This window comes from Dromiciops gliroides, chromosome 1 (assembly GCF_019393635.1).
Source record: "Dromiciops gliroides isolate mDroGli1 chromosome 1, mDroGli1.pri, whole genome shotgun sequence".
In the NCBI taxonomy this organism is placed as follows: domain Eukaryota; kingdom Metazoa; phylum Chordata; class Mammalia; order Microbiotheria; family Microbiotheriidae; genus Dromiciops; species Dromiciops gliroides.
The window spans coordinates 457,604,581-457,619,768 of NC_057861.1; the positions used below are offsets into that span (position 1 = coordinate 457,604,581).

The 15,188-nt window shown below is 35.3% G+C and overlaps 1 protein-coding gene across 2 annotated transcripts in view; it reads left to right on the forward strand.

Moving 5' to 3' along the window:
- SLF1 (SMC5-SMC6 complex localization factor 1) overlaps positions 1-15,188 on the forward strand; it is a 97,656-nt gene that overhangs the window by 15,391 nt on the left and 67,077 nt on the right. The window contains exons 3-6 of one of the 2 annotated variants that reach the window (XM_043974082.1): positions 11,997-12,106; positions 13,505-13,570; positions 14,817-14,930; positions 15,102-15,177. In XM_043974082.1, the coding sequence (XP_043830017.1) occupies positions 14,817-14,930; positions 15,102-15,177 (190 nt within the window). In that variant the 5' untranslated portion in view covers positions 11,997-12,106; positions 13,505-13,570. The remainder of the gene's footprint in view (positions 1-11,996; positions 12,107-13,504; positions 13,571-14,816; positions 14,931-15,101; positions 15,178-15,188) is intronic. The other variant, XM_043974072.1, reaches the window with a different exon arrangement.

Here is a 15,188-nt window from a genome sequence, read left to right on the forward strand (position 1 = left end):
TTAGTTCAATTGAAGCAAATTGATTTTCTTCCAGTATTTTTTTTAAACTGTGTATCTTTGTTTCAAGTGTGCTTAGAAGAAAAAAAAAATCCAATATATTGGTGGATTCTGCTTTCTAAACAATTCTATTATTCTATTTCTTTTTATGAGCAGATTCATCACATTTATATTCTCAATTGCGATCACTAATTGTGTATTTTCCTCCCTCCTGTTCTCTTAAACATAATCCTCTCTCTGCTTCTTGGTCCCACTTTACAAAGAAAAGGGTGATAAGAGAGGAGTATATTTAGCATCTGTGCTCTGTACTTGATGAAATTAGCTTCCATTCCCCTGCCACTCTACTCTTTACCTCATCCAGACTCCATTCTTTGCTTTTTAATCCCTCTTCATGATCCATTCTCCCCAGCTTATGAGTTTATTTTCCTTATGAACAATTCCTCCCTAAATCTTATCATCCCTCTTATTTCCTTCTTTGCTTTCTCTTTATTCTTTCTTGTTTCCTGTTGAGTATATTTTTGCACCATACTCTTTTTGTGTATGTGTTCTGCCCTTCCTATACCAATTCAGATAAAAATGAGGCTTCAATGACACCCACTCACTTTATCCATTCTTTGTTTATATATTCTACTTGCTCTTCCCAATTATAAAATTAACTCCTCCCACCTCCATTCCTTTCCTTTCTTCCCTAATATATCCAATTTTCCCCTACCTTTACTTTCTTTTAAAATAATCAAAACATAACAAAATGACTTCTAGCCCCTCTGTCTTACTTTGACTCAGTGATGACACTTTGATTCTGAAGGAATGCTTATATTATTCTTGCTCCCTCTCATCCCTTTTCTGCCTATTGGAATCTAAGCTATTTACCCTTGTAAAGTCTCTTCTGATTTCTCACTTGTATTTTACCCTTTTATGTTTTTCTTAACTCTTCTTTTTGTATTTCTAAGTTTCTATTTGTCTCTGGTCTTTTAATAATGAGTATTTGAAAGTCCTCTGTTTCTAAAAAAGTTAAGTTTTTCCCTGTGGGATTGTACAGTTAGATTGGCTAAATTATACTTGATTATAAGCCTATATCTCTTGCTTTTGGCTTAATGTATTCCATGATCATTGTTTCTTTACAATTATGGCTGCTAAATCTTTTGTGAGCCTAACTGTGGTTCCTCAGTACTTGAATTCTTTCTTTCTAGTTGCTTACAGTATTTTTTCTTCCACCCAGGAGTTCTCTATTTGTTCCTGGGAGTTTCTTTTCAGAAGGTGACTAGTAGATTCTCTTTCTACTTGTCCTCCAAGTCTAAGAGATCTTGGCAGTTTTCTTTTAAGATTTCTTGCAATATAATGTCTAGCCTTTTTATTTGATCAATGGTTTTTAGGTAGTCCAATATTTCCTAATTTCTCTCTCCTTGATTTGTTCTATAGGTCATTTGTTTTCTAAATGAGATACTTTACATTTTCTTCTATTTTTTCAATCTGCTATAAATATATTGGCATACTAAGAAACTATCTATTTTTAACCTTTAGCCTTTTATCAATAGATCAAGTCTTTTATCAAGTACCTGCTAAATGCCAGGCACTGTGCTAGGCTCAGGAGATACAAGTACAAAGAATGAATCAGGTCTTACATGAAGTGAGCTTGCATATTAGTGAGGGAAAAATAAGTGTTATATAAAATATAATAAAAACATTAATTTAATAAACATAGTCTCAAATGTTTCAGATAAATTAAGAAGAATTAAGGCTGAGGGAAAAAACTCTTAAGTTTGGCAATTAATAGATCCTTGTAACTTTGGAGAGAGCAATTTTAGTTGAATGATGAGATGAGAGGCCATATTTCAAAGGGTTGAAGTGTGACAGAACACAAATTGGAAGAAGTGCATCTAGACAGCTTTTTCGAGAAATTTGAAAAAGGGAAGGAAAAATAAGATAATAGTTTGAAGGGACAGTAGGATTTTTGTAAGAATTGGGAAGATTTTAATAGTATTTTAATTTTTTTCCCTAGATTTGGAAATAAATCCAGTGGCCTATAGTTTGTAAATTCCATTCTGCAGTCTGCTACCTTCTTACTTTAAAAATCTCAGAGAAATTAAGTTAAAACTAATTACCGTTCATTTCATTAGGACAAATGTTTTAACCCAAAATTAATATCCATTGATATTTAGTATTTGTACATTAAAATTTTTAATGTAACACCCCAAACAGAATGATATAGACAAATAATGAAAACAGTGTGGATAATTTCACATTGAACAAATTTTAATTCTGTGGAAGAGTAAGAAAACAAAGTGAGAAAACATACAAAGAACAATTTTAGCATTTCTTTGGAAGAGGCATGATGCAGCAGATTATCATTAGTATACTCTAGTAAACTGTTAGTATTCTGAGAATAGAATTGAAGATGACTCTTATTTTGTGGTACTCAGCTATACACAAGACCCATCATGCAAAGAAATGCCTTTCAAGTCAAAACAGGGGATAGTAAGTAAAACTATTCATAAAGTCAAATTCTTATAACCCGAATTTGTCTTATCTCAGGCTTTGATTGTTTCTGTTTTGTGAAAATCGAGGCATTTGGTCTTTTTTTGTTGTTCTTCACTATCTCTCCTGTTCTCCATGGTACCACTGAGTGGCCCAACAATTACCTGTGTAGATTCTTTAATACCTGATGATTTAGTTCATTTGGATCATGGGACTTGAACTCATTAAGGGTTCCTAGGTGCAGTCTTACCATGGTTTTACTTATCTTGAACAACATGTATCCATTAGTTATTCTAAATCCCCAGGGATTTAGAAGGTCTATTCACCTTCTTTCTGTTCTTTTGAAAATAGAAAATAGTACTAATGGAATAGACAGTCTGTCCATCAATTTTCCTTTACCCCCTGATGTGTTACAAGCCAAATTTGTTTTTGGATTGCACATTTTTTGATGACAACCTTTACACTCTTCTTTTCCATAATTCCTTGATTGACATGAATTACAAATTGAAAACTTAAATTCTTGAGAGATTGTAGTGTTCAATGACCTGCTGCCATATAACATTACTGTATGATATTGGTGTTTAAAACAATGGGCTTTTATTTCTAGGAGAAGCTTGGGGTTATTGTTTAATAATAAATAAATAAATGATAATTTGTTTATTTCTGGGCCCAACTCACTGATCGTTTTCAGTGTCCAAAATGGACATATTTTATTGGTTGTCTAACTGCTTGTTATAATCTGGAAAATCAGTATTTTTCATCTACGTATTTTAATTTCTATGGAAGAAAAATACTATGTATTTGGAGCACAAGCCTGCCAGAGACAAATTTATTAATGATAATAATTTCAATTCTTTGCCTCTCTACTTAGAAATCTAAAAGGACAGAAGTCCATCCTGCCTTTGAAAATCTATCTCACTCAAAAGCCATTTTATAGTTAAAATTTGTAGTATTACCAAACAAAAGATAAAATACCCTGGTAAGATAAAACTGTGGTATAAAGTAACAGTTGATTCATCAGACAGAACAACAATTCATTCAGATTTTTACATAAGAAAGAGAATCATTTTCCTGAAAATATTTAATCCCTCTTTACCTGCCTTCTTCAAAGATTCATCTTTGAGCCCAGTCAAAGGTAAACCCAAGAGATACTTCTTTAAAAAAATTTTTTTTAACATTATTTTAAAAAATTTTGAGTTTTAAATCTTCTCCCTCCATCCTACCCCCATCCAGTGAGAAGACAAGTGAAAAGATATACTAAGTAGTTATTTAGGTCTAACTTTATTTGTTTCATGATGGCATGCTTGAATGAGTTCTGGATAATGGATGATGCTCTCACACTTTCCCAGTCATCAACAGGACTATGTCCTTGCATGTGAAGTCATGCAAAACATATTTCCACATTACCAGTGTTGCAAAAGAAAACACTGAATGTAAAACAGTAAAAATAATAAAGTTTTAAAAATATCTCCAATCTGCATTCATAGTTGATCTGTTCTCTCTCTGGAAGTAGATAACATTTTTCATCATGCATCCTTTGGAATTGTCTTAGATCTTTGTCTTGATCAAACAAAGGAAGTAAGTCTTCCACAATTGATCATCATTACAATATTGCCATTACTGTGTACAATGTTTGCTTGCTTCTGCTCACTTCAATCTACATCAGTTCATATAATTCTGCCCAGGTTTTTCTGAAACAATCCTGCCCGTCATTTCTTACAGCATCACAATCATATACCACAACTTGTTCAACCATTCCCCAATTAATTGTCATTTCTTCAATTTCTAATTCTTTGCCACCACAAAAAGAGCTGTTATAAATATTTTTGTGCAAATACTTCCTTTTCCCTTTTCTTTGATCTCTTTGGTATATAGACCTAGTAGGGTTATTGCTGGGTCAAAGGGCATCCACGGTTTTATAGGCTTTTGGGCATAGTTCCAAATTGTTCTCCAGAATGGTTGGACCATAACTCCAACAACAGTGCATTAGTGTCTGAAATTTTCCATGTCCCCTCCAGCATTTGTAGTTTTCCTTTGAATTTACATTTCTCTAATTATTAGTGATTTAGAACATTTTTTCATGTGATTATTGATAGCTTTGATTTCTTCTGAAAACTGCCTATTCATAACCTTTGACTGTCAGTTGGGAAATGGCTCATATTTTTACAAATTTAGCAGTTTCCTATATATTTGAGAAATGAGGCCTTTATCAGAGAAATTTGCTATAAAATTTTTCCTCAGTTTCCTATTTTCCTTCTGATTTTGGCTGTATCCGTTTTGTTTGTGGAAGAAATTTAATTTCATATATTAAAATTACCCATTTTACTTCTCACAATCCTCTCTCTTATTTAATCTTTAAATCAGCTTGGTACATTTTTCCACTTAAATTGTCTTACTAAGATTATGAAGATCACCCATCTAGATAAGGTACTGGATACTAAAGTCCTTTCACAAGCTGAAGTGCCAAGCATTCAAACTCTGCTGCAGAGAGCATAACTCCAAAGGGCTGGCCATGATATTCAAATGCCAGATTATGTTTGCTTTTAACAGACTATTTTGCAGAGAATTCATACAAGGCAAGTGCTCTTATGGAGATCAAAATAGGTGATAGAAGGACAAGTTTTGGGGGTTAAGAACTCAACACTTGGGGCAGCTAGGTGGTACAGTGGATAAGGCACCAACCCTGGAGTCAGGAGTACCCAAGTTCAAATCCGGCCTCAGACAATTAACTTACTAGCTGTGTGACCCTGGGCAAGTCACTTAACCCCAATTGCCTCACCAAAAAACAAAAAAGAAAAAAAAAGAATTCAACACTTGACAAAAATTGATGGGAAAACTTGAAAGCAGTTTGGCAGAAACTAGATACAGACCAAAATCTTACATTGTATACCAACATAAGGTAAAAGTGGATAAATTATTTTATATAATGAGTGATATCATAAGTAAATTAGGGGAGCATGGAAAAATGTACCTAGCCAGTTTAAAGATAAGGGAAGAGTTTATGATCAAATAAGGTATGATAAAGTTCTTCACTAGCCAGCATTTCACCAGCCAGCATTGCACCATCCATATGTGAAACCATCAGTTAGAACAAATAGAAAAATTTTTAATGCTGTAGATAAGTTCACTTACCTTGGCAGTGTACTTTCCAGGGATGTCCACATAGATGATGAGATTGAGGTACACATTGACGGTGGTAGCTCAGTGTTTGGGAGGCTCCAAGGGAAAGTGTGTGAGAGAAGAGGGATTAGGCTGCATACCAAACTGTATTGGTTTTGCTGATTTTGTTGTTGCATGCCTGTGAAACCTGGGCAGTATACCAGTGCCATGCCATATATGAATGGGCATCCTTGCTTCATATCTGATCTTATTGGGATGGCATTAAGTTATTCCATTACAGATAATGTTTGCTCTTGGTTGAAGATAGATACCATTTATCATTTTAAGAAAAGCTCCATTTATTCCTATGCTTTCTAATGTTTTTAATAGGAATGTTTGTATTTTGTCTTTTTCTGCATCTTTGAGCTTTTTCTGCATCTTTTGATTTAATCATGATTTTTGTTTTGTTATTGTTATGGTCAATTATGTTTTCCTAATATTTATATAATTTATATAATTTGTATATTGACATATTTGATACAATGATATTATTAATGTATATTAGCCCTGCATTCCTGCTGTAAATCCAACCTGGTTATAGTATATGATCTTTGTGATGCATTGTTATAATCTTCTTGCTACTATTTTATTTTTGCATTAAGGAAATTTTTCTATACTTTTGTTTCTCTGTTTTTGCTCTCCCGGGTTTAGGTTTCAACACTTATTTGTGTCATTAAAAAAAGAAAACCTTGGTAGAACTCCTCTTTACCTTTTTTTTTTCCAAATAGGTTATTGAGATTCCTTGTTCCTAAGACAGGTTTATTTAAGTATTCTGTTTCCTCTTTGGTTAACCTGGGCAGTTTATATTTTTATAAATATTCATCCTTTTCACTTAATATTGATTTACTGGCATATGATTGGGGGAAAAAAACCTAGCAATTGCTTTAATGTCATCTTCATTGATGGTAAATTCACCCTTTTTATTTTTGCTACTGATAATTTTGTTTTCTCCTTTTATTAATCAAAATAGTCAATGATTTATCTATTATTGGTTTTTTGTTCTGTTTTGGTAAAACTAGCTCCTAATTTTTTTATTGGTTCACTTATTTTTTTACTTTCAATTTTATGAATATCTCTTTTGATTTTCAGGATTTTCATTTTGGTGTTTAATTGGGAATTAAAAAATTTTTGTTTTTTTCAGGGCAGTGAGGGTTAAGTGACTTGCCCAGGGTCACATAGCTAGTAATTGTCAAGTGTTTGAGAACAGATTTGAACTCAGGTCCTCCTGAATCCAGAGCCAGTGCTTTATCCACTGCGCCTCCTAGCTGCCCCTCTTTTAAAATTTTTTTTTAGCGGCATGCTCAATTCATTGATTTACTCTTTCTATACTTTATTGACGGATGCTTTTAGTACTGTTTTTACTACATCTCACAAATTTTGGAATGTTGTCTTACTGTTGTCATTCTCTTTAATGAAATTGTTTCTATAATTTGTTCTTTGACCTGCTCATTCTTTAGGTTTAGACTATTTAGTTTCCAATTAATTTTAAAACTTTGCTTCTATAGTCCTTTGTTGAATACAATTTATATTTTGTTATTGTTTGAGAAGGATGCATTTAATATTTTTGCATTTGGTTGTGTAGATTTTATGCCCTAATACATGGTCAGTTTTTGTGAAAGTATGATGTATAGCTGAGAAAAAAAAGGTATACTCCTTTCTATTCTTATTGAGTTTTCTTCAGAGGTCTATCATACCCAACTTTTCTAAGATTCTATTCATCTCCTTAACTTATTTTTTACTTATTTTGTAGTTACATTTATTTAGCTTTGAGAGGGCAAAACTCAAGTTTCCTCCATTAGTATAATTTTACTATTTCCTCCTTTAAGAATTTGGATGCTGGGGGCAGCTATGTGGCACGGCACTGGCCCTGGATTTAGGAGGACCTGAGTTCAAATTTGACCTGACACTTGATACCTACTAGCTGTGGGACCGTGGGCAAGTCTCTTAACCCCCCCTTGCCCCCCCCCCCCAAAAAAGAATTTGGATGCTCTATGCCATTTGCTTATCTCTTTCAATTAGATCTCTTTGCTTTTGCTTTATATAAGATCATGATTACTATCCCTGCTTTCTTTACTTCAGTAGAAGCATAATAGCTTTTGCTCCAACCCTTTATTTTAACTCTGTGTTTCTTGTAAATGATATGTTTTTAGATTCCAGTTTCTAATCCATTCAGCTATCTTGGTTCCATTTTATGGGCAGGATCATCCATTCACATACATAGTTATAATTACTAACTGTACATTTCCCTCTATCTTATTTTCTTCTGTTTATCCTTGTCACTCTCTTTTTTTCCTGTCCTTCCTCTAAAGTCTGTTTTCCTTCTGACCTTTGCTCCTTTTCTTTTCTGCCCTTCCCCTCCTAGTTACCCACTGGGTAGGATAGATTTGTATATCCAATAGAGAGAAAGAGACAGAGAGTGAGTGAGTGAGTGAGTGAATGAGAGAGAGAGAGAGAGAGAGAGAGAGAGAGAGAGAGAGAGAGAGAGAGAGAGAGAGAGAGATTGAGAGAGAGAGAGTATGTGTGTGTGTGTATGTGCTTTCCTTTCTTTGAACCAGTTTAGATGAGAGTGAGGTACAAATGTTGTTTGGTTCCCCATTTCCCCCTGCACTGTAAAAGTTCTCTCCTGTGCACACTTTTTACATGACATAATTTTCCCCATTTTTCCTCTCCTTTTCCCCTTCTCCCAGGGCATCATTCTTTCTTTCCCATCCATTTTTTTTTTTTAAGATAATCCCACAACCATGCTCTTTGTCCATGGAGAATGCTTCTAACTGCAACTGCCCTAATAAGGAAAAACTTCTTAAAAGGTACACGTATCATTTTCCCACGTAGAAATGTAAACAGTTTAACCTTATTGAATCCCATATTATTTTGCTCTCATGTTTACCTTTTCATTCTTCTCTTGAATCTTTTTTTTCCATTCATCCCTTATTTCTTTTTTTTTCTTTTTTTTAAACAACAAACATTTATTTTATTTTTTCCAGTTACATGTAAGGGTAGTTTTCAACATTCATTTTCATAAGATTTAGAGTTCCAAATTTTTTTTCCTCCCCCCTCCACAAGATCACAACCAGGTTATATATGTACAATCCACAAGTGTTCTTTTTACCAGTTCTTTCTATGGGAGTGCATATTAAGCTTCTTCATTAGTTCCTTGGGATTGTCTTGGATCATTGCACTGCCGAGAGTAGTTAAGTATTCACAATTGCTCACCGAACAACACTGCTGTCACTATGCCCAATGTCCTCCCAGCTCTGCTCACTTCACTATACATCGATGTTCATAAGTCTTTCCAGGTTTTGGGGGGATCATCCTGTTTGTCATTTCTTGTAGCACAAGACTATTCCACTACAATCAAACAGCACAGCTTTTTCCATCATTCCTCAATTAATGGACATTTCCTTGATTCTCAATTCTTAGCCTCCACCAAGAGTTGCTATAAATATTTTTTTTGTACAATTTTCCCCCCTTTTCTCTTTTTCATGATTACTATTGTTAACTTTCCATTCCATCCTATTCCCTTCCTCATGATATTCTATTATCCATCTTCTTTCATCCTATCACTCTTCAAAAGGTATTTGCTTCTGTCTGTCCCCTCCCCCACTCTGCCTTGCCTTCTTTTGCCCCTCTCTCTTTATCTCCTTCTCCTATTTTCCTATATGGTTATAGAGATTACTCTACCCAATTGAGTGTGTAAATTATTCCCTCTTTGAGCCAATTCTGATGAGTGTTAGGCTCATTTACTGCCCAGATTAAATAGATTACTCCACCCAGTTGGGTGTGTGTGTTAGTCCCTCCTTGAGGCAGCTCTGATGAGTTTAAGGTCTTTGAGCCTTTTCTAATGAGTGTAAAATTCATTTACTGCCCTGCTCCTCTCCCATCTCTTCTTCTACTCCATAAGCCTTTTCCTGTTACTTTCATGTAGGATTTCACTTCTGCCCTTCCCCCTCCCCCAGTGAATTCCCTTCACCCCTCAATTTAACCCTAAAGATGTCATCACCTAGCTAGGTGACACAGTAGACAAAGCACCACCGCTGGACCCAGAGGGATCCCAGCCAAAACCCAGCCTCAGACACAAGACAGTCGCCCACTGTCTGACCCCAGGCATGTCCCCCAGCTCCAATTTTTTATGGTTCTCTCGAGTCTTGTATTTGAAAGTAATGTTTTCTCTTTAGCTCTGGTCATTTTTGTCAGGAATGCTGGAAAGACTTCTCTTTCACTAAATATCCATTTTTTCCCTAGAAGGATTATACCCAGTTTTGTTGAGTAGGTTATTCTTGATTATAATCCCAATTCTTTTTCTTCTGTAATATCATATTCCAAGCCTTCTACTCCTTGTACTCCTTTTACATGACAGTTTCTAAATCTTGTGTGATTCTGACTGGCTCCACAATATTTGAATGGTTTCTTCCTGGATCCTTGAAGTATTTTCTTTTTGACCTAAGAAATCTAGGATTTGGCTGTAGTATTCCTGGGAATGTTCATTTTGGAATCTCTTTCAGGTAGTAATAAGTAGATTCTTTCAGTTTCTATTTTGCCTTCTGGTTTGAGGGTACTGGGGCAATTTTCCTTGAAATATGGTAACAGGTCTTTCTTTTTTATCATGACTTTCAGGTAGTCCAATAATTCTTAAATTACGTCTCCTTAATCTATTTTCCAGGTCAGTTTTTTTGTTTTGTTTTGTTTTTTTGGTGAGGCAATTGGGGTTAAGTGACTTGCCCAGGGTCACACAGCTAGTAAGTGTTAAGTGTCTGAGGCCGGATTTGAACTCAGGCCCTCCTGACTCCAGGGCCAGTGCTCTATCCACTGTGTCACCTAGCTGCCCCCCTTGGTTTTTTGTTCATTCGTTTGCTTGTTGGGCAGTGGGGGTTAAGTGACTTGCCCAGGGTCATACAGCTATTAAGTGTCAAGTGTCTGAGGCCAGACTTGAACTCAGGTCCTCCTGAATCCAGGGTTGGTGCTTTAAGCACTGCGTCACCTAGCTGTCCCCCCGGTCAGATGTTTTTATGATGAGATATTTCACTATTTTTCTGTTCATTCTTTTGACTTTGATTGCTTTCTAACATCTCATGGAGTCATTAGCTTCCACTTGCCCAGTTCTGATATATAAGGAAGCTTTTTTCTTCGATGAGCTTTAAGTTATTTTCATCAGTGAAGATTTGTACCTCTTTTTCCATTCAATTGGTTCTCTTTTTCAAGGTGTTATTTTCTTCGGTATTTTTTGTGTCTCTTTTTTACCTAGCTGGCAAAATTTTCTTCCCTTGCTCCCATTTCTTTACCTAATTTTTCCTGTAACACTCTTATTTTATTTTGAAAATCTTTTTTGAGCACTTCCAGGAATTATTATTGGGCTTTTGTCCAATTCACATTTTTCTTGGAGGCTTTGCTTCTAGCTATTTTGACTTCATTATCTTCTTTTGAGTTTGTGTGTTGTTCTTCCCTATCACCATGGCAGATTTTTGCACTTAGGTTTTTTTGTTGTTTACACATTTTTCTGACCCTCTTTCTTTATTTGGAACTTTATGTTAAAGTTGGTCTCTAATCATGGTGTGTGGTAGGGAATGGGCATTGTGTCAGGCTTTAAGCTTTTTCCACCCTGTCTGCTGTTTTTAGTGCTAGTTCTGGAGGTTTGTGTATTTTCATTGCTTCCAATATGATGTGATCTGGAGAGAGGTGTATGGTCTATTACTAGAATTAATCAAAGACTTTTTCTTAGTCTTGTTCTTACCTAATCTAGTGAGGCCTGAAGAAATAGGACCTCTGTGTAAAGTGGATTAATCTAGGGCTCCCCTGTCCTTGATGGGTTTGTCTTTGGAAAGAATGTTAAAAAGGATTTCAGACAAGCATTCTGATTGAGTACTGATAAGGTTTTCTAGTTAGGTGGAACCAAGGACTCTAGCCTAACATTGTTTGGAATATATAGCTTAAAGGAGAGGGAATAAACATTTAAGTGCCTTCTGTTTTACAGACATCTTAATTGATCCTCCCAAAAACCCTCACCCCCATTTTACAGTTGAAGAAACTGAGGCAAACAGATTAAGTGATTTGCTCAGGGTCACACAGTTAAGTAAGTATTTGAGACTGGATTTGAACTGGAGTCTTCCTGACTTCAGACCTGGCCCTCTATCCACTGTGCCACCTTGCTGGAGAACAAGGGAGGCTAAGGGTGTTCCAATATGTTCCTACAATACTCTACTTCTATGGTAGTTAAGCCAGACTCTTTAGAATGGCTATGGATTAGAGGCTTTCCAGTGTTCCGGGGCATGATGCAATTAGCATACTGTCATCTACAAAGAAGAATCTGAAGGCCCTCATTATCTTTTGGGAATGCTTCATCTTGAATTTTTTATTGTTATCTCCTCCAGGACAATTTTGAATACATTTAGCACGAAAATGCCTCTCTGTGTAATGCCTCACTTGATATTAATATCCATGGGGCCATCCAAAGAAGATCACCTCTGTCTTAACTTTCAAGGTATATTGCACAATTTTGTATGAGAGATAGCTTGTTATGGAAATGACCTTCCAAGGCATTGTTTTGCCTAATCAAATAATTTTTAACCTAATCACATTTTTTACATTGAAGAAACAAGCATAATGAAATCTTATATTCTCTTCATCTTTCAATCAATTATGTGATGATGATATGGTATCTGTATGGAATATCACTTGCAAAAGACTTCTTCCTATTATCTTCATCATGGATATCCTCCTTAAGAACATAGATTATTCTCATAAAAGGGAGCAAAACTTAGTAATTAAAAGGATCATAGATGAAAAGTTGGAAGAGACCTCAAGCCATTTAGTCCAAATACATCATCTTACAAATAAGGAAACTGAGGCCTAAAAGGATTGTGATTTGTCCATGGTTATGCAGAAAGCAAGCATTAAGCATCATTTCTTTACTATTTTCCTTAAAATAAACTTCAGCTACTTTCCTGGTTTTTTTGTCTTTTTTTTTTTTTTACTAAGTTTGTCCCCAAAGAAGAGATGAGAGTTCTTTCTTCTCTCTAAGTTTAGAATTATGGGTATGGTATGGATATAGATATAAATAAATAGTTGATGAGCCAATTAGTTTTACTCTCTCTTTTATCTTAATTTTTTTTCATTAGAAAAGTTGATTCTCGGGGCGGCTAGGTGGCGCAGTGGATAAAGCACCGGCCCTGGATTCAGGAGTACCTGAGTTCAAATCCGGCCTCAGACACTTAACACTAGCTGTGTGACCCTGGGCAAGTCACTTAACCCCAATTGCCTCACTTTAAAAAAAAAAAAAAAAGAAAAGAAAAGTTGATTCTCAGGGGCAGCTAGATGGCACAGTGGATAGAGCACTGGCCCTGGATTCAGGAGGACCTGAGTTCAAATCTGGCCTCAGACACTTAACACTTACTAGCTGTGTGACCCTCGGCAAGTCACTTAACCCCAGTTGCCTCCTCCCCCCCCCCAAAAAAAAAAAAAAAAGTTGATTCTCAAGAACAGGGTAGAAGTAGGTAGACGTTTGGGAATAAAGGATTTGCTAAATTAAATGATATCGATGCAACTTGTTAAAATTAAAAAAGTAAAAATCTTAAGAATTTTGTATGGAACATCTTTCATTGTCTAGGTGTATTAGCCTCATAAATTGTTTTAAAAGCTCATTTTAATTGTCTTTAAAGTGTTACGGCATAGTCTGTAGCAGTTAAATCCTAATACAGACCTCTGGTGAGAAATACTATTCATAATTTTATTAGGAGTAGAAAATTAAGCAAAAAAAAAAAGACAGTTCTTTTTTATCACCATTACAAATACATTGCCCTTCCTTGTTATTACTTAGCTTGTCACTTGAAAAAAATGTTTTACGTTACCTATATTTGTATCCATCTTTCTGCAAGCACAGATTAAGGATGGGAGCCTAATAATGTACTGACCACTTGAGGAGAAGGAAGTAAAAGTTTTGGCAAAGGTAAGTGACTGGGAACTTGGGAATAGCACCTTTGCCTGTTATGTTTATACATATATGTGAACTACTTGTACAAATTTATATACTAATAATACTAAATTATTTTGAGTTCCTTTAGATATGATAACATGTATATATTTTCCCTAAGAATTTTAATAAAAATAAGTACTCTAGATATATACAATTTCATAAAACTAAAATTTATGGGTGTTAACCTCTTCCCCAGCAGTTTTATTTAAACCATAAGAATATTTCTTCACTTTTTCTCAAGTTTTAGTAAAGGTCCTTTCGCTAGGTGGGATGGTGGATAATGTACCAGGCCTGGATTCAGGAAGATCTGAGTTCAGATCTGGCTTCAGACACTTGCTGGCTGTGTGACCATGGGCAAGTCACTTAATCCTGTTTGCTTCAGTTTCCTCATCTGTGAAAATGAGCTGGAGGGGGCAGCTAGGTGGTGCAGTGGATAGAGCACCGGGCCTGGAGTCAGGAGTACCTGAGTTCAAATCCGGCCTCAGACACTTAACACTTACTAGCTGTGTGACCCTGGGCAAGTCACTTAACCCCAATTGCCTCACCAAAAAAAAAAAAGAAAAGAAAAGAAAAGAAAAAAGAAGAAATGAGCTGGAGAAGGAAATGGCAAACCACTCCAGTATTTTTGCCCAAAAAACCACAGATGGGGTCACAAAGAGTCAGACACAAATGAAACAAATTGAATCCCATCCAGAATTGTGGCTTGTATTGGAGTAGTTATTGTTGTTGCTCAGTCATTTCTTGGCAGTGATACTTCAGTGGTTTGCCATTTCATTCTCCAGCTCATTTTACAAATGAGGAAATTGAGGTAAATAGGGTTAAGTGACTTGCCTAAGGGTTACACAGCCAGTAATTGTCTGAGACCAGATTTAAGCTCAGGAACATAGCTCTTCCTGACTCCAGGCCCAGCACTCTATCCAGTGCACCACCTAGCTGTCCCTATGTTGGAGTATTACAGTCAATAATTAAGCATTTATTAAGCACTTACTAGGTACCACACACTTGGCTAATTAATAAGCACATAGAATACAAAGAAAAATATAAAATTTTTGCCCCTAAGTAGCATATATGCAGTAAGTGATTATGGAGTAGTTGATGAATCTGTGTTCACTAATTTTTTTCTGTTTAATATAGATGAGAAAAAAGAAAATTATGCCAGTGATGCCTTTTGATACTTTCTTAATGTATTATCTTTGTGTGTGTGTGTCTATATGTATAGATGGAAGATTCTACCCAGAAACACATAGTCCAGTTAACAGGATTTAGAGACAAGGAGAAAGAAGATCTAACCAAATTGCTTTTAAAACTAGATTGCATTTTTATTAAGAGTAAGGTAAGTAGAAACCACATTTTTACTTTAAAAATATTAAGTTCAAGAGATGAGTGAGAAGTAGCAAAATAAGTACATGGTTAATAGTAAGATCAATGTAGCACATCATAAATGATCTAACATGAAAGATTAAGAAGTCTCCTTAAGTAATATTTTTTGTTTTTTGTTTTTTAGCAATACAGAAATTGCACACATCTCATAGCAAAGCGTGCTTGTAAGAGTGAAAAATATTTAGCAGCTTGTGCAGCAGGTAACTTTACT